Source organism: Ambystoma mexicanum, chromosome 2q, assembly GCF_040938575.1.
Source record: "Ambystoma mexicanum isolate Mex_15411 chromosome 2q, UKY_AmexF1_1, whole genome shotgun sequence".
NCBI lineage: Eukaryota > Metazoa > Chordata > Amphibia > Caudata > Ambystomatidae > Ambystoma > Ambystoma mexicanum.
The window spans coordinates 1,416,441,887-1,416,462,244 of record NC_090924.1 but is presented as its reverse complement, the minus strand read 5'-3'; the positions used below and the strand labels follow the sequence as shown (position 1 = coordinate 1,416,462,244).

The 20,358-nt window shown below is 45.3% G+C and overlaps 1 protein-coding gene across 2 annotated transcripts in view; it reads left to right on the top strand.

Moving 5' to 3' along the window:
* The window catches only part of WIPF3 (WAS/WASL interacting protein family member 3), a 353,481-nt gene that overhangs the window by 231,076 nt on the left and 102,047 nt on the right, over positions 1-20,358 (top strand). For both annotated transcript variants that reach the window (XM_069648925.1, XM_069648926.1), the window contains exon 3: positions 7,731-7,863. In XM_069648925.1, the coding sequence (XP_069505026.1) occupies positions 7,731-7,863 (133 nt within the window). The remainder of the gene's footprint in view (positions 1-7,730; positions 7,864-20,358) is intronic.

Sequence of the window (20,358 nt, the reverse complement as noted above, 5' to 3'; positions counted from 1 at the left end):
GTAAAATTCAAAGTGGTAAGTTTTACTCAGGTAAAAAATACCGAATAAATACTGAATTGTTTTTTTTAATTTTTTTAACCCCCCCAACCCTTCTGTTTTCCTACCCTTTTAACCCCATTCCACCTATTTAAAAGGGTAGTCCAGCAAAAAATGTTATTTAAAAAATAGATAGGCAACATTAAAAAAAAATACTAGCACTTTTTTTTTTAAAACTGCCTATGTAAAATTTTGAGCTATTCAAGCTCAAAATTCGCAAAAGCAAGCACATGGGGGCATCCATTTTTGGATGCCCGCCTGTGCTGGCTTTTGCGGCAATAATGAAGGAAAAGCCAGCCAGCTGTAGTAAACAAAAGCTACCGCTGGGTGGCTTTTCCTTCATTGGTGCTGTAGGCGGAGGACGGGGACCGGAGACCAGAGCAGGAAAGCTGCAGCTGAATCTCAGTAAGTGCTATTTTTTTTTTAAAAAAAATAAGCACTAGCTGCGGGAGCCCGGAAAACTTTGAAATAAAACCGCAGCTTTAAAAATGTTGTATTTATGTTTGCGATCGCTTTTGAAGCGACCGAAAACATAAATACAGCGTTATTGTGTCTGAAAACGCTGCAGTTTTTCTTTCCAAGTTTCTCAGGCTCCTCCGGCTCGTGGGGAGCCCGAGAGCCCCAAATGGGAAATCAGATTTAGGCAGAAACACTGCAGCATTTAGCATTTCTTATTTGGGGCTCTCGGGCCCCCCATGGGGAGCCCGAGAGCCCCAAATGGGAAATCAGCTGTAGGCAGAAACACCGCGGCATGTAAATACAACCGCGTGTGTTTCTGCCTGCCTTCGCTTTCACTTTGGGTGTCCGGTGCTCTCCTGGGGGAGCACCGGAGACCCAAAGTGAAAGCCAAGGCAGGCAGAAACACACGCTGTTGTGTTTGAAATCGATGCAGTTTTTCTTTCCGAGTTTCTCAGGCTCCTCCGAGCCGGAGGAGCCTGAGAAACTTGGAAAGAAAAACCGCAGCGTTTTCAGACACAATAACGTTGTATTTATGCTTGCGGTCGCTTCAAAAGCGATCGCAAACATAAATACAACATTTTTAAAGCTGTGGTTTTATTTCTAGGTTTTCCGGGCTCCTCCAGCCCGGAAAAACTTAGAAAAAAAACCGCAACTAGTGCTTATTTTAAAAAAAAAAAAAATAGCACTTACCGAGATTCAGCTGCAGCTTTCCTGCTCTGGTCTCCGGTCCCCGTCCTCCGCCTATAGCACTTATGAAGGGAAAGCCACCCAGCGGTAGCTTTTGTTTACTACAGCTGGCTGGCTTTTCCTTCATTAGTGCCGCAAAAGCAAAAGCCAGCACAGGCGGGCATCCATTTCACAAAATGGATGCGCCCATGTGCTTGCTTTTGCGAATTTTGAGTTTGAATAGCTCAAAATTTTACATAGGAAGCTTTTTTTTAAAAAGTGCTAGTATTTTGCCTATTTTTTAAATAAAATGTTTAGCTGGACTACCCCTTTAAACACCTTACCCCACTACCATATATATATTTATTTAATATTTTCTGTATTTTGTCTGTATTTTTTACTTCGTTAAAACGTACCACTCTGATTTTCTTTTCTTGGTAAAATGACTGGATACCATAATTTCCCTATCCACAGAGTCAAATGGCTTTTCGAGGTCCAAAAATTCTACATATAATCTGCTCCCTCAGTTTTTCCCCCTATTCATACGTTGAGGATAAAACAATGGTCCATCGTTGAGAAAAATTCCCTAAACCCTGCCTGCAAAGGTTTCATAATATTTTCGGAATCTGCCCATCCCCCCAATCTATTTTTCAGGCTTTGCAAAAGATCTGCCTAGATATCTAATAGGATAAGAATGTGGACCATCCATAGATCCCTTTTTATAAATAGGATCTATTATAGCCTTATTCCAGGATCTGGGGTTTTTCTGGTCGACGCTATGGCATAAAAGAGTTTAGCAAAGACGGGAACCCATAAATCTTGCCCCCATTTTAAATAATTTGATCTAAGCCCATTGGGAAAGGACGCTTTTCCAAATGGTAATGCCTTCACACAGGGCACAATCTCTTTGACGGCAAAAGATGAATTTCCTGACCTGCCTTCTGTCAAAGGGACCTTACTCCCCTGCTTGGGAGGGTACATAATATTGGCAAAATATAATGCCCACTGTTCTAATGAAACAATCGAGCCAGACTCAGCCTCATGTCAGACGATGGTTCAAAACCCCTAGCCACCAGCCTCCAAACTTGCTTATAGTCATTCGAGGACACTGCCTTCTCCATCTGCTCCCACTGTCTCATGAGAAATGTTTCTGTTTCCGTATCAACAGTTTATTATAATCCCTCTTAAGGGCCTAAAGCTGACTGGGATGTTGCACCCTCCTTCACGGCCTTATCTATCTCCCCTTTCATTTTCCTGCACTCGTGATCAAACCAGGATGCACTTTTCACCCAAGTCCTACCGTTGCAATTTTGCCCACACAACTTCCTGCATTGCTCATTCATTACAGGGGATAGTGCCTCAGAGCTCTCAGTCACTTCTGTACCCCCCTCGGACAAGGTGTGAAAGTTGTTTATAATTTCAACAATTGAAGAGGAGGATATAATATCTTTCGACTGGTCCTGGCTCACCCGACTAGCCACTCCAGGGGCCACTTTGCGGCTAGTAGCATCTTATTCCAGGGCCTGACTTGACTACAGTAGCCCCAAGCGCAGAGGAAAGTGATCACTGTCACATTGTTTACCCACTGAAAAGTGTGTGACCCAAGGGAACATGTGACTACTGACCATGCAGTAGTCAATTATAGAAGAGCTTTTACTCACCTGGCACTCTCCCATTTAATTCCACCAGGTAATACTCATTCAACAGCTGATCAAGCTCCCGGCACCTTACATCCTGATTTGTATTCAGTCCTTTCCTTGACGGTATGCAATATTGCACTTCCAATAAGAGTCTATCCTCCTCCACACTGTTACTTGGTCCCAATTTGCCATTAAAGTCCCCAATAACTACAATGTTGGAGTTCTCATACGGTTCAACCATGGCCCCCAAGTCCTTCTTCCAAGTTTGCCTCCCCTAACAGATTCCTAGGAGGGAAATAGACCACCAATAGACAACATGGATCGGGAGTAGGTTTTAGAACGACTGCCACAATCTGATCACTGCCTTCCACGGCCTGTTCAGTCTCAAACAGTGATGACTGCCCTAAACATGGTTACAACACCCCCACCTAAGCACCCTTTCCCCCTTCCTTTTGCCTTTGACGGGAAGTGCACAAAATCGGCAACCGGGTTTACCTTCTCAGACCACGTCTCTTGCATACAAACAATGTCATAGCCTGAGATATATATATTTTTTTTTTAAATAGATTTTATTGGTTTTTCTCAACAAACAAAACATAACGTAACCATCACACCCGACATTTTCAGTTACAAGCTTCTTAGCATACATTTGCATATTTTTGTATTACTGTCTTCCCCTCTCCCTCCCCTTTAACTCGAGCTTCCACCTCAGTTCTTCGGATTTCCTTTCTCTTGGGGTTAATCCCCTTCGCCGCTCACGGTCGTATCACATTCACTTGAATTGGCATGGGAGGATCCCGACATTGTGGCTACCATTTGTCTCCATGCTATCATAGGTCCCACTTCAGCATCCTCCCCTCTGCTGGCTGCCTCATGCCATGCTACTGTCTCAGCGTCTGCCCATTTCAGAAGATCATTCCACCATACCTCTAGTCTGGGTCTATGGGCTGCTTTCCAGCTCATGGCTATTCTCCTTTTGGCCAGGATGTAGGCCAGGTCCTTGAGTTTGCACAGCCTGAGATATATTCGATCCATTCCGTGTCTACTATGTTATCTTTCAGGCCGGCCATATTCCAAGACAGCAACTTTAGCGCGCACAACCCAGAACTAACAGGTCCAGCTACAGAAGGCCTGGGAGGTATTGTTTCATGCAGCCATATATGGGGTCCTTTGCTTCCCTGGAGATCCCACGCCGTAGCTCTCTCTTCTAAATCACTGGGATTCATGTCAATCCACTGGCTGCACTGATCCACCCAGCCATTCTCCTTCAAGCTGCCGTCACAGGCCGCTTTCATCATAAGGTCCCCGGCTATCATGATTGGGTCACACCAGGAATCGTGGCGATGGTCAGTCTTGGCCTTAGAGTTCAAAAAGATTGCAATGCCTTTTCTCACCAACATATCCCAACATTGAATAATACAGGCCCTTATGTGAGGGTTATTAAAACCCATGTGTAAATTGCACCCCCACAGTACATGCAATCGGATAATATCCGAGTAGTGGAGAATATCTTAAAGGAAATGTCACTAACTCCCAAGATTGCGCTCAAGGCACTATTAAGCTATCTCTTGGATGCATTTTTATTCCCATGCGTCATACCTTTGAAGGTACAGATTAAATGTAGTTCTCGCCATCCTTCCAGTAGGTCCTTACCCATGCCAGTGCAAGTACTAGTGTTACAGGTTGGTATGCAATTACAGGGCACCCTACTGGCCTGACCGCCACAGCCCCGACTTCCCGCCTGGCTGATCAACACTTGGATTTTCCCAGTGCTCCACAAAGTGAACCTCTCCTGCTTCCCTCTTCCCGCCCTCACTGTTTTTACCTGTCCACTTGTGGCCCATGTACAACCCAGAAAAGAGAAAAGACCACCTTTCGAGCAGAGGCGTAGACAGGGCACGGCCTGAGTGGGCAAGGCCCACCCACAATCTGTAAATGCCCACTCAGCAGCACTCTGTGGGCATTACAGATGTGGGTCCAACCACATTAGCTTCAGGCCCCACTTGTTAGACAATCCTGGCTACACCACTGGTTTCGCATAGCCCATGTAAAGTGTGAAATGTTCACCTAGTCTTGGCTATTAGGCTGCCATCAGATTGCATTCTGGAACTTATAGTCCTGGTTTATAGTGGGGGAAATAAAACTGCAAACACTAAACAAGAAAACATAATTATGAGAGCTAAAAAGACTGAGCTTGCAAAACATGTCAACCATTACCAAGGACAAAGGGAGTGCTTTGTTTCTGTACTTGTGCAAACGCGCAGCACTTTCAACCTGTTACTCCTTAGTTTCCCTTCCTTCAGACTATTGGGATATTTGGGACTGACAGATGGAGGACCAGAGAACTTTGTCTCCTGTCTTTGAAGCATCCTTTTGAAACCCAAACCTAGGGGGGTCATTACGACCTGGGCAGTAGCCATGGCGCTATTAGCGCCATGGCTGCCTCCCATACCGTGCCCGTGTCCGGTCTTGTGCAATGGGGACTTACCGGTCTAGTCCGACCCTGGCGGGACCGGTAAGTCCCCATTGCACAAACCATTCCCCATAACAGGCTCACGACTTGCAAGCCCGTATTAGCTCCCTGGTCCCTTAGCGGGACCCGTAAGGGACGTGTGGTCAGACCACATGTTCCTTACGGTCCCCGCCAAGGGACCTGGGAATAGGGCGGTAAGGGATTACCGGCACCGGTCTCCTTACCGGTGCCCGGTTCCCCTTACCGCCCAGGTCGTAATGACCCCCTATGTCTTGCTTCCAACCCTCACTGCTACCAAACACTCTTTTCCTGTAATGCCACTTTAGGCTCAGTCAAAGGTTGTGCCTTAAGACTGGTTAATGCCCCCCCCACTGCAACGGGAAATCTAGAAGCTGCCACCCCATGCATAGAGCAGCAGTTTCTGTGTGTTGGTGCAAATAGAGGAGGGGTGGCTGAAACGTGAACAGTTGCCAACTGTGCAAGAAGACAAATCTGAGCTTGGAGCCATCCTCAGCCGGGTTAGCCACACCCAATTCCCTTTTTCGTGATCTTTTACAATAATTGTCTGTTTTGATCATGAAAAGGGTGGTTCTCAGAGCCCCATCTCACCATTACACCATTCTGTGATCCTGTGCAAATGATTCCGTCTAAATGGGTCTTATTTTCTTTGGCTGCTAAAACTGGGATGACCTGAAAGTGATTTAGGCAGGGGGATATTTAAGCAATATTACACAGGCAGCGGGTGCCTTACCGGGCCAGGTAATGCCCTGTGCCATAGTTACAGCCCTGCTGCATTACCTGGCCTAGTAATGCCCCACCCCTCGCCTGTGTAATATTGCTATTAGTACCCCGGCACACTGAACCAGGGTACTAATAGTATTTTTTATCGAGTTGGGAAACAGTGTGGAAACCGTTTCGCAACTCCAGAAAAAAAATGGCCGTCATGGATGGGGGAGAAAGAACAGCACATACCCCCTTCTCCCTTTCCATGAAAAAGATATTTAAAAAACGAAAACAATGAAAATGGCCGTCAACGAATTGTGTGAAGGGACTACGTGTAGTCCCTTTTTCCTTTCCATGGAGGCCATGACAAGGATAGAAAAAAAGTAAACAAGAAAAATGGCCACAATGGAAAGGAGCAAAGGCCCTGGGGGTACACCTGTGCCCGGAGTGATGAGGACAGTTGCAGACTTGTTGCAGAGGAAGTTTGCCTATCCCGCGCCTTACCTGCGGTCACGTTGCATTTGTTTTTCTGCCCACTCACCCTACATACGGTGCATGTGGGCGCCACCTGCTGCTTCCAGGTGTTCCTTAGAAGACTCGTGGAATCCCCCTAAGGCTTACGCTGGCTGGCAACTCTGTTTTCCAACTCCTAATCCTCCACCACCCGAATGGGAAGGGATGGTCCAACTCATTGTTACTCATGTTATCAGCCTTAGAGAGATTAAGGCTCTGATTCACAGAGCGTTTTCCAATGGGGTTTTGCCATTATAAAACGCTTCTGTGAATTAGGCCCAAATGCTTTGCCCACTCATCTCGGTACGAACTCGAGTCCTGCAACTTGCAAACAGATCTCTGCAGCCGGTGCATCAACCAACTGAGGCACATCACCCATTATCTTCAAATGAGGTAGTGTGAGGCAATGTAATGCTGGATGGGAAGTTGACTAAAACGAATAGGTGCTGGATGGAAGACTTTCAATGAATCATAACCAGTTTCATTGCTCTGGCCTTCCACGCCATTGTTTTTTAGTATGTTTGTGACATATGTAAATTAATATCGATCGTACCACTCATTGAAAGAATGAGGGATTAAATACCCACTGATGTACCGAGGGAGTGAATAGAGTAATTACAGAGTAAATAAATAAGCAGCAAATAAATGATTTAAATGAATGAAATCATGAAAGTCTGACTAAAACATTTATTTACTTATTTGCATTTCTAAAGCGCTCACACAGCCTGCAGGCATCGAGGCACTGTTACAGGAATTATTTGTGTTTTAGTTGCGTAATTGTTTTTTTGTCTTAGTTGCGTATTTATAACGCGCTTATATACCCAGAGGTTTCTAAGCCGACCGGGTATCGAACCTGTGTTACTTCGTGTCGTCAAGGCGAGCACGTTGCCGCTGAGCTATCCTCCCGGGAAACCATTGAGTGAGTGCTTCAATGAATAATGCTGTGAGTGAACCAGTGACAGCATGAGTAAATTACTGATCTTGCGGATAAATGGATGCGTCAACATAAGCTCGAATATTTGACTCATTTTCTGAGTGAGTGGGTGCATGTGTTCCCTCCATTATACCCTCCTCCCTCAGTTGCCCCTCAGCGCTCTGAGGTGCTCTTCAAGACACTTGGCTAGACCCATGAGTCAGTGTGTGAGTGATTGAGAAGGGTGAGTGGCACGGTTTGGGAGTTCTTAGGGTCATGCCACTCACTGCCCTTATTTTCTCCACAGGGGGGCGCGCAGCCGCCAAAACTGAGAGCCGAAGACAGCAAAGGCCGCGGCGCGCTGCTGGCGGACATCCACAAGGGGGCGCGCTTGAAGAAAGTGGTCCAGGCCAATGACCGCAGCGCCCCTCAGATAGACGGTAAGGCCGGGCCTGCAGCTGTGCTCGCGCGCCTGCATGTGTGGCCTGCATGTGGGTGCAGATAGGAAGCTCCTGTCTTTTGATTTAGTTCCGGGTGAGGTAAGTCTGCTTCTAAGCAGTGGCAGTCATGACAGGGTGATGAGGTCATGTGGCCAGGTTCACACCATGTGGGAACGCACTCAATGGGTCTATATGTGCGGTGCTCAGTTACAACTCCAAAAACACGCTGTCATTCAATCATTCACCACTGCCACGACCCTGAGTGGGGCTCAGTGAGACAAGTGGATTCAGAAGGGAAGTTAAAACGGGGTTTAGTTCTAAGTAAATGAAGAATGGGAGTAAACTCAAACAATAACCGTAAGTCTTTCCTTGGGTTGCAAACCGGGCACACAAATGGGAGGATGGTTTCTCCACGGTTGGAATCAAGGTAGCACATAGCAGGACGGGGTCTTCTCAGGTTGGGATAAGTTATCAGTAAGTCTCAAAGTGCAGGCCCCCCTGCCCAGCAATCCCCTGGGGATGAAAGTCACTCCCAGTCACAGCTGGCCCACCACCAGTCCTATAGTTACCATCCTCTTCCTATTTACTGGCACTGTGTGAGGTTGCTCCAGGGGGGGTCACACCTGAGGAGGCACTCTAGATATGGACGACCACTGAGGGTCACCAAATGCGCCCCTGTTGATTTCTCCCCTCTTTAGCAGGGCTCTTGCAGGGAGAGATTTCAGACTCTTCCTAGGCTTTGTGGCGACTCTTCAATCACTCCCCTAAGCCCCCAGTTGCACACCCCCTCGGACCTCTGGCACGGCGTCTTTTAAGGGAAATAGTTCCTTTCCCCTCTCTCTACCTCACCTTCCTTCCTCTCTGGATTCCTACCACCTCCTCACACCTCCGTGACAGTCTCGTAGAAGATAATTCTTCCTTTCCTCTCTCACTACTTCCACCCTCATTCCTCTGGATTCCTACCACCTCCCCACACCCCCTTGGCATGGTCTTGTACAAGGGAATTCGTCATTTCCTCTCACACTACTTCCACCCTCATTCCTCTGGATTGCCACCACCTCCCCACACCCTCTTGGCATGGTCTTGTACAAGGGAATTCGTCCTTTCCTCTCACACTACTTCCACCTTCCAAACTCTGGATTCCTACCACCTCCTCACATGCTCTTGGTAGCTGCAGCCCCTTGGTTGCCATATGTTGGGAATTTAGGCAGTGCCTTCCCTCTAAGTCTCTGTCTGTCTGGGCTTACCCTCTGGTCTTCTTTTATAGCCTCTCCTAGGCCTTCCTCTGTGGGGTTGCCCTTATCTCCTTCCTTCTCCCTGTTTACTGCCCTGTCCTGTCCTGTGGTGCCTTTATCCTTTCCTTCTTCCTGTGCTCTCGCTGTTCTCCGGTAGGTGGGATATGCTTCCCTCTTCCTGTGCACTCCTTGTTCTCCAGTAGCTGGAACAGGAAAACAGGGAGAGTACAGGAAGAGGGAAGCATGCTTCCCTCTTCCTGTACTCTCCCTGTTCTCTGGTAGCTGGGATATGCTTCTCACTTCCTGTGCTCTCCCTGTTCTCCGGAAGCTGCATATGCTTTCCACTTCCTGTGCTCTCCCTGTTCTCCGGAAGCTGACATATGCTTCCCACTTCCTGTGCTCTCCCTGTTCTCCCGAAGCTGACATATGCTTCCCACTTCCTGTGCTCTCCCAGTTCTCCAGTAGCTGGGATATGTTTCCCTCTTCACATTCTCCCCCTGTTCTCTGGTAGCTGGGACATGCTTCTCTATTCCTCTGCTCTACCTCTTCTCCGGTGCTGGGATATGCTTCCCACTTCCTGTGCTCTACCTGTTCTCCAGTAGCTGGGATCTGTTTCCCTCTTCACATTCTCCCCCTGTTCTCTGGTAGCTGGGACATGCTTCTCTATTCCTCTGCTCTACCTCTTCTTCGGTGCTGGGATATGCTTCCCACTTCCTGTGCTCTACCTGTTCTCCAGTAGCTGGGATCTGTTTCCCTCTTCACATTCTCCCCCTGTTCTCTGGTAGCTGGGACATGCTTCTCTATTCCTCTGCTCTACCTCTTCTCCGGTGCTGGGATATGCTTCCCACTTCCTGTGCTCTACCTGTTCTCCAGTAGCTGGGATCTGTTTCCCTCTTCACATTCTCCCCCTGTTCTCTGGTAGCTGGGACATGCTTCTCTATTCCTCTGCTCTCCCTGTTCTCTGGTAGCTGGGATATGCTTCCCACTTCCTGTGCTGTCCCTGTTCTCGAGTAGCTGAGCAGAGGAAGACGAAAGTGTAAACCAGCCACAGGAGAACAAGGAGACAACACAAAGTGGGAAACATATCCCAGCTATCAGAGAACAGGGAGAGTACAGGAAGTTGGAAGCATATCCCAGCTACCAGAGAACAGGGAGAGCACAGGAAGAGGGAAGCATATCCCAGCTACCAGAGAACAGGGACAGCACAAGAAGAGGGAAGCATATCCCAGCTACCAGAGAACAGGGAGAGCACAGGAAGAGGGAAGCATATCCCAGCTACCAGAGAACAGGGAGAGCACAGGAAGAGGGAAGCATATCCCAGCTACCAGAGAACAGGGAGAGCACAGGAAGAGGGAAGCATATCCCAGCTACCAGAGAACAGGGAGAGCACAGGAAGAGGGAAGCATATCCCAGCTACCAGAGAACAGGGAGAGCACAGGAAGAGGGGAGCATATCCCAGCTACCAGAGAACAGGGAGAGCACAGGAAGTGGGAAGCAGATCCCAGCTACCAGGCAACAGGGAAAGCATAAGAAGTGGGAAGCATATGCCCGACACCAGAGAACAGGGAGCACAGAAGATTTGAGAAGCATATCTCAGCTCCCTGTTCTCTGGTACCTGGGATATGCTTCTCTATTTCTCTGATCTCCCTGTTTTCCGGTAGCTGGGATATGCTCCTCTATTCATTTGCTCTTCCTGTTCTCCTCCTCTTCTTCAGTAGCTGGGATATGCATGCTTCCCTCTTCCTGTACTCTCCCTGTTCTCTGGTTGCTGGGTTATGCTTCCCACTTTCTGTTGTCTCCTTGTTCTCCAGTATCTAGTTTAGATAAAACCTCTGGCTGAATAACCAGAGAAGAACCGCTTGCCCTTTGGAAACGCTTATCTTGGTTTAACATTCAAAATCTGCCGCAGCACTGCGAGCTCTGAAAGCTCTTGATGCGTGTCTTCACTTCCTGGAGGAGGCAGGCTCTGTGGCAGTCACGTGACTGATCACGTGTCCTTGATCTTCTATTTACGGACAAGCAAACCACCCTTGCGGCGTTAAGCCCGTCGTTGTCAAGGGCGCTGACTGTTTTGCGGCTGTTTGGCGCTGGAGGGCTTTGGAGGAGCGTGCATTGAAGGTAATTGCGCGGCGGCTTTCCGATATTACATCTAGCGTTAACAGCTGCTTGACGTTCTACCTGTACAACTGTGGCCCCCTGTACTGGGCATATTTAAAGTGCTCCTACGGACACAGGCTTGTGGGGTGTCTCAGTCACAAGTCAGGACCCCCCACAGAAGTGGGAGTTTGAGGTATTAAGGAAGGTTATAATTCGGAAACAAACCTCTCATTAAACCCAACTAACTGACCTTGTGTCAGCACCCCTCGTCTTGTCCGGCTCATCCCTCTATTCACTTCTTTTTTCCATCGGGGCAGCAAATGAGACTCCGCAGTTCTCCTTTTTTAGAAAACATGTCTGATCAGGAAGGCTCATACTTGGGCGGAGGGAAGGAATCAGGGTTAGCCGCCCCCAATACTCCTGCTCCAACCCCATTTCAGCCAGCCCCTGTCACCGTACACGCTCTTATTCACACGGATGGTCAGCAAACAATGGGGGAATTTGCTCCTACCTCCCTCATTCAGAAAGGATGGAAGCGGGGGTTGGAATATACAATCACGACAAAGAAGATTCAGAGCAGAATAAATGATCACTTCTCCTGGAAAAGAAATAAAAGCGTAAATGATCTAGCTGACATCATTGATACTACATGGCAGCCCCTTGACTGTGCTCAAGAGGGTGAAGAAAGGGCACCCTCTTTAGAAAGGCTCCAGGGAAAACCCCTGCCACTAGATGCACACTTGCAAAATGAGGCAAGACTGCCTACACCTCAGGACCCCTCAGATGGTTCCACCGTTACTCCTACAGACGCCTCCTCACATGCTAGTGATGGCACGTTGGCAGTTTTAAGCTATGTGTTAAATTCTCTGGTTTCAGTCTTCAAACCTTTAAAATCGGAGGTGCAAACTCAAGCAGGATTACTGTCGGAACTGTCCAATGAGACTTCCACGAATGAATCAGCAACGGTGGCGCTAAGCAACATCACGAACACCATCCTGATCCCTACTCTAAAAGAAACACAAGTAGAAGGAGTGGAACAAGGGCTGGACATCACCCAAATCTTCACTTCACTGAAGGAGGGGACAAAGGGAAATGTCGCTACACAGGAGCTCCTAAAGGATCTTCCATTAAAAGTCCTAAACCTTCAAGCCTATGGACAGTCCATCAGTGAAGAGGTTCTTAAGGATAATTCAATCTTTGATGACACTCCGTTATCAGAATCAACTTTGGAAGAATTTAGGAGACTTGCTAATGTAGACATTGACAAAGTTGGAGAGATCCCTGATAGTCCTCCGAAAGCCAAGGTTAAAACCTCTCAAGATCCTTCTTCTAGTGAAGCAAATTGGAACCCAGTGGCCTCTCAAAACTTTAAAGGAAGAAGGCGGCAAAAACGGAAAAAAGGGCGCAGCGCAAAGCCTATAACTCCACATCCGCAGTTGAAAAGAACTCAGAAAAAGTAAAAAAATCAGAAAAATTCAGTCACAAAGAACACAGGAATAAATTCATTTCTGAAAAATCTGGTATTACCAACTGATGACAAATTGCCAGAAACCAGTGTACCTGTTATACTAGCTTCCGAATCTTCTCAGAGTTCAAGCCCCAATCAAACTACTCCAATCAAATTAGCCTCTGGGAAAAAAAAGTGCTCTCTGCATCAAAACATAGGTCCCAAGGGTCCTAAGGTGCAAACATCAAGTACTGGCATGCAAACAGATCCTGCAATCTCCCCGAAAAAGATTTTGAATAATCAATGTCAAAACATGGGTCAAGTAAAAATTAAGATCGCCCCAATATTTCTAAAAAATAATGCGCGAAAGGCTCAAAAAGATAATGCCAGTCTAGAGACCTCAAAAGTGACCACAAAGATCACTGTGAAATTGGCTCCCATCTTTTTGAAACCAATGGCAAAACCAGTGTCATCTGCAGCCATTAGCATCCCCTGTCGTTCCACTCATACCCAAGAGGAAGTGTTATTAAGGCCTATACCAAGCAAGAACGACTGTTGGAATGGCTCGGGGAAATTCAGAAACCTCGTGTCCCCTCCTCAGGGGAATGGAAGAGAGGGGCAAGATGGAATTTGGCCCATCACACCTGTAAAAAAAGTTGAACCTGTCGTGGCCGACTTCACAATCCCTAAGGCATGCCTTAGGCTTGTTAAACAAAACAAGAACAAATCACTCTGTAGATCAGTGTTATTGACTGAGATAAAAAAAAAACATAACCTGTTTCTCTTTACCTCAGAGGATATTGAGTATGTAAAATTCCCGTCTAAAGAGGATAAGTTCTTTGTGGAAATCGGATTGAACTCAAGAAGAGCCCAACAAGCCTTATTCAACAACAAAAACGAACTTGCCAGAGATGGCCTGATGGTCTATAAGTCAGGGGAGGAGGGCAGCCTTGAGAATCCCTCCAGTATAAAATGGATGGGGACGGAGGATGCAGTCAAAAACAATGGTTTAGCTGGAATATCAAGAGAGTCAGACAGGAGCATGGCTGCTGGGTCAAGCATAAATGGGAATCTCATAGCAAAACTCCCAGAGATCATCTCCCAAATAATTCTAAAACTAGGAGTGGAGGAAAATAGCCTTTAGACAAAGGGACTTAAGATTTATTTTATTTTTTTATTTGATTTAGTTGATAATCAGCTTTTCAAATAATTTTATACAATTACACAACAAGGAATACAATGCAGACACAAAATACAAAGTACAAAAACACACCTGGAAACACATAAAAGAGAGCCACCCATGATAAAACACATGGGGAAATACATAAAGAAGGGAGCAGTTTGCTTATTCGCTTACATTACTTTCAATGCTCACAATTTTAAAATGGGCAACTCCCATATAGAGAGATACATACTATTCTTCAATAATGTTTTGTCATGAACAAATACCATCAATAGACATATAGCCCAATACAATAATATTATTACATAAGTACTTCACGATAAGTTAAGATTAGTTTCCTGGAATACGAGCGGCCCAAGCTTCCTGAAAAAGAAAAAACTAAAGGAGGAACTCTTAGGGCAAAATGACATTCTGTTATTCCAGGAAACGTGGCTCGTCAATCCTATAGAGACAGAGGGCTTCACAACCTTAAACCTTCGGGCCTCGCAAAAACTAAAAGGGAGACCGGCAGGAGGGCTATTAATTGCACTCAAAAACTCCGGCATCAAAGAGATCATACCATTATCCAATAACGTTGTGGGAATCCAAGCTTGTAAAGTAGAACTGGAAATGGATATCCCACATTTTACCGTGGCAATTATCAATATTTACTGGAATCCTGCCAGCTCAAAACTCCAGTATTTCTTAGAAACTTTGGCTTCCGTCCTAACGGCGGTGAAGACTGACTATAAGGGAGCCCATATCCTATTAGCAGGGGACCTAAATGCAGATCATATAAATCCTGGGAGTGGAAAGTCTATGCAACCAAAGTTGAGTACATCGCGAAAAGGAAAACTGTGGAGGGACTTTCTGACATCTTGGGATCTTGAAATGATTCACGAAACGATCAAGGGAGCTGAAAAAGGGGGAGCAATTTGGCGTCAAGGGACCCTAGAGTCCACCCTAGATTACATTTTTATTTCTTCCGGTCTCTCAGTTCTCTGTCCCAGTTTCGCCCTAAACTGGGAGGGGGGAAGCAACCATGCAAGTTTGGAACCCTTGTTCCCCGTTATACAGAAGCCCCGTGATAATAACAATACTCAGGAACTCGAAGGTCTCAAGGGAAATCTGAGAGTCGTAAAATATAAATATGGGGGAAAAACTTTGAACAAACTACTTGAAGCAGTTCCATCCTCAACTTGGAGAGATGAATTCCATCCGGAGAAATTTGGGAATTTTGTTTGGTCTATACACCCTCCAAGTGAAACAAAGGTTGCAGGCAAACAAGAACATCTTCATCTCTTCGATGAAGAAACACAAAAGAAAAAGTGAATCCTGCGACAAACACTGCGTCATATAAAAAAAGGGTTTGACGATCCCATCACTCGCAAGCAAGAACTAAGAATGGTTAAACAAACCTATAGAAATTGGTTAAAAAACCATAAACATCAGAAACTGCAAGAAGATGGTGAGAGAATGCTCTACTTACTCAACGCAAATAATTGCAGAAATATTTGGGCGGCGCTGAGCCAACTAGAGACCGGCTACAACAGTTCTTTATGTAATCTGGTCCCAGAGCATCAATGGGTGGCATATCTGTCTAAAAATTTTAAACCAACAGGGTCCATAGACTTCATTTTGCCATCAGACACTTGTTGGTCCCTCACATTCGACGAACAGGATATCGAGGAACTTATATTATCTTCCTCCACATCGAAAGCGGCAGGCCCCAATGGTCTTACCGATCAGGTTCTAAAAAATCACCCGAAACTGTGGGCTAAGCTGCAAAAATCGCCTCTTCCTGGAAATCTTCAAGAATTGGGGTTTTCCCCCATTATGGAAGAATGCATTATTCATTCAATTTTTCAAGGGGGGGCGATCGGTTAAGTCTGGCAAACTATCGCCCAATCGCCCTCCTTGATATTGACAGCAAACTCTTTATGCGGCTGCTGCTAAAAGAACTCACATTCTGGGTGGACTCTAGGCAGATCCTCGCTCAACACCAAACAGGTTTCAGAAAAGGGCTCTCTACCAGCCTTAATGGGCTCATTCTGAACCTACTTAGCGAAAAGACTAATGAGAAAGAGGGCACCCTGATATATGGGGCTTGGGTCGATCAGTCCAAAGCATTCGATCTAGTGGACAATCCCTTCTTTGGCGGAAACTCCATACTTGGGGGATTCCAGCTCCCCTCTTGGCAATGCTCACGGAGCTCCATAAGAATACCACCATAAGACTGAGGCCGGATGATCTGGGTCACCTGTCAGATGTAATACAGGTTTTCAAAGGGGTACGGCAAGGATGTTTGGGTGCCCCCCTATTTTTCAACCTATTCCTGTCAGACCTAGGAGACTTCCGGGCCTCTTCATCATTGGCCAGCCCCAGGATTAATGGGAGGAGATTACATTGGCTGGCTTGTGCGGACGATCTAGTTCTGCTGGACAGTTCAGCGATTGGTGTGCAGCGGCCTTTATGCCACACTAAACAGGCTTTTAATTAATCCTCTGAAATCCAAGATTCTTATATTTAAACAACCTAAAAAGAACTTAGGCTCTAGAAATTGGGTTTTGGATGGAAAAGCTGTCCCCCGTGTCGAAGAACTCACTTACCTCGGCTATGAAATCTTAGCCTCTCCTGCCCAGAATAAAGTGACTACAGCTATTTTTGACAAAGCCACCAAGATCATTTCGTAGATGAAGAAACTGAATGTAAAATTCTGTAAATTCTCATTACTTCCACTCATCAAATTTTACATAGCCAAAGCAGTCCCGGTCCTTCTATATGGTCTAGAAGCGAAGCCCCTGCTTTGGCATTTCAACTGGAACAAAATCGAGGGTCTCTTGTGGAACAAATCCTTAAATCTCCCAATGTGTACTCCACTCGTAAGCCTTCGATTTGAATTGGGATTGACCTCTTTGGGTTGTCGAGCAGACTGGAAACTTTTATCTTTATACCGTGAAATAATAACAGCAGGCCAGTCCTCCCTTTATTTTGATGTAAATGAACATCTCAAAAAAGCAAAATCTAAGCAACTCCTCGGTCTGGAGAAGAAAGTGGGAGGTATCCTGCTTAGACTTGAATTGACATCAGAAACCCTTGCTCTAAATCCCAGGAAAGCTAAATAGCTATTAGAAATAAGAGATTGGATCACCACTACTGACGGAGTAAGGAACCATAATCCTCCAAATCTCTTTTTAAAGGTGGACATAAAGCTTGGTACTCTCCCGCGTTATCTCCAAAGGTTTCCTGAAAAAAGTATAAGAAATAACTTTTTGAGATTAAGACTCAACATAGTCTATACGGGGGAAATTTTGGTCCGAAGAAACCAGGGGGACAAAGCAAAAAAACTCTGCAGACAATGTGACTCTCCAAGCTAACAATCCCTTAGACACTTGCTAATGGAGTGCGAAGGCACCTAGGACACAAGACTGTTGCTACTTGGGAGATTTGTGGCTGAAGAAGAGAGTCTATTGCATGATCTTTTTTGGGATAGACTGATTACTAGTCAAGAAGTTATGCTCACGGCCACAATTGTAAAAGTTTTGGAAAAATGTGCCATACTTTCAAGTTTAGAAGACACTGCCCACCTAAATGAGCATAAGAGGGTCATGATCGGTCTCCCTTTGCAGCCCCTGGTTTTCTTGGCATTTTTCTCCTCGTTCTTTTTTTGTATGTATTCATATATTCTTGCCGGTTTTATATTTTACTGTGGTTTTGTAAAGGTTTTTCATTTAAAACCAAAACAAATAAATAATAAAAAAAATAAAAGTATCTAGTTTACACTTTCGTCTTCCTGTGCTCTCCGTGTTCTCTGGTAGCAGTGATATGCTACTCTATTACCCTGCTCTCACAGTTCTCCGGTAGATGGGATATGCTTCTCTCTTCCTGTGCTCTCCCTGTTCTCCGGTAGGTGGGATATGTTTTCCTCTTTCTGTGCTTTCCGTGTTCTCTGGTAACTGGAACATGCTTCCCACTTCCTGTGTTCTCCCAGTTCCGCAGTGGCTGGGATATGCTTCCCTCTTCCTGTGCTCTCCCTGTTTTCCGGTAGCTGAGAAATGCTTCTCTCTTCCTGTGCCATCCCTTTTCTCCGGTAGCTGGGATATACTTCCCTCTTCCTGTGCTCTCCCAGTTCTCCAGTAGCTGGGATATGCTTTCCTCTTTCTATGCTCTCCCTATTCTCCGGTAGCTCGAATACGCTTCCCACTTGCTGGGCTGTCCCTGTTCTCTGGAAGCTGACATATGCTTCCCTCTCCCTGTGTTCTAACTGTTCTTCGGTATCTGGGATATGCTTCTCACTTCCTCTGCGCTCCCTGTTCTCTGGTAGCTGGGATATGCATGTCTCTTCCTGTGCTCTCCTTGTTCTCCAATAGCGGGAATATGCTTATCTCTTCCTGTGCTCTCCCTTTTCACCAGTAGCAGGAATATACTTCCCTCTTCCTGTGCTCTCCTGGTTCTCCGGTTAGCTGGAATATGCTTTCCTCTTCCTCTGCTCTCCCGGTTCTCCGGTAGCTGAGATATGCTTCTCAATTCTTCTGTGCTCCCTGTTCTCTGGTGTCTGGCATATGCTTCCCACTTCTTGTGCTCTCCCTGTTGCCTGGTAGCTGGGATCTGCTTCCCACTTCCTGTGCTCTCGTTGTTCTCCGGAAGCTGGCATATGCTTCTCTTTTCCTGTGCTCTCCCTGTTCTCTGGTAGCTGGAATATACTTCCCTCTCCCTGTGCTCTCCCTGTCTCCGGCATGTGGGAAAAGCTTCCCACTTCCTGTGCTCTCCCTGTTCTCCAGTAGCTGTGATATGCTTCCCTCTTTCTGTATTCTCCCTGTTCTCTGGCAGCTGGGATATGCTTCCCTCTTCCTGTGCTCTCCCTGTTCTCTGGTAGCTGGGATATGCTTCTCTCTTCCTTATTTATGATAATAGTACAGTGAGTTTAAAAGATACATATTCAGTTATTTGAATCAACAGTAAAATGGGGTTGTGAATCTGAGAACTTATATTTTAAAATGACACTCTTTTTTTAAGAGACAACATCTCGACATAGAACCAGACCGACGGCAGACAGTAAGAGAGGCAAGAGAAACAAGAATCCTTACACATTGTTTTTTTCTTCTATCATCACCTCGCCCCCTTTGGTGACCTCTTCCTCTCACTTTTCTACTAACTTCACTCACGATATTATTGCTATGGACTTCGACTCATCTTGATCAGCTATAGTCCAATAGTGTAGATGATAGGATTTTCAATAAGACAAGCTTCTAAATGTAGTGTGTTTCACTACTTTTTATCCAAAAAATAAGGGGTGTCTTCTTAAGCAAGGCCACTGTTCAAGCACAAATTATCTCAAGTGCTTACCCCGTGATGATTGCAAGTGGGATCTGGTAATAATATATATACCTGTTATTATTTGTTCGATCCTCACAGTGAACTCCCCTTATAAGTTTAATTTTAGGAGAAAATGTATTGTTGCTGTGCTTAACGAAAATTCGTTTGCATTGAGTATCATATTCGACATTTGCTTGAAGATAATAGTCTAAATTCATGGAAAAATGTATGGAAGTATTCTTTCCTCGCAGTAGCTAATCTCGGACATTCTTCAACCAATAGATGTTTTAAGGTTTCAGTCGAGGAACTGGAATCACAAAATCTACATGAGTTTTGTTGAGTCAGGTGTTTCGGCCGCAAAGCTAAGAGAGCCTTAGTGGGCCATAGATCAAAGCGCAACCTCATAAAATTGTTAAGATATTTATAATCTGGGAATTTCAAAAGATATTTGGGAATTTGCTGTAACTGTTTGCTTTCAAACGACCATTTTGGAATGCCTTATAATTATTACATTTGTCCCATAACAGTCCCCAGTCGCATTGCCATAATTTCTTCTTTGCTCGATCAGGGTTATTTATGAGTACATTTTGATCTATGTCAGCTTTTTTCATGGTAGTTATGCAATGAGCTTTCCAAATGTCCAAGAATTTATCATGATTTTTTGTTAGGCATCCAGCAATCACTGGAATCAAACTTAATGAGTGAGTTTTGTACATTAGACATTTTCTGTAGAGAGCCAAGGTTTGCAAATCTACTATAGGTTGCAAAGAGACCAAACCTAATTCAAAGCGTATTATTTGAATAGATATTCTTTTTGGAAGTGATAATATTTTTTTCCACTAAATGCCTTCTAAATAGTCCTAGTTTGGGTGATTTTCTGGGAGTTTTGCTTGGGCTCCATAGGTAATGACAGGGACAACTTTCTGTTTGTAATAGGTTATGATTGGTTTGCATGAAAAGTTACCATATTTGCTTTGAATTAATTTCGCTTGAGATGTCAAACTTTGAATTTTAGATTTGATTTCTTTTTAATATGGAGTATCAAATGCGTTATCATTAATATTTTGCCCCAAGTAGGAAAAATCATGAATTATATCTACATTTTGATTACCTATGTACCATTTGTATTTAGGCTTTTTTTCCCATTGGCCGATGATAAAATTAGAATGTTAGATTTCGTTATATTAATGGACAAAGAGTTTGCTACTGCATAGGTTTCTAGCGCATTTAGCTATCTC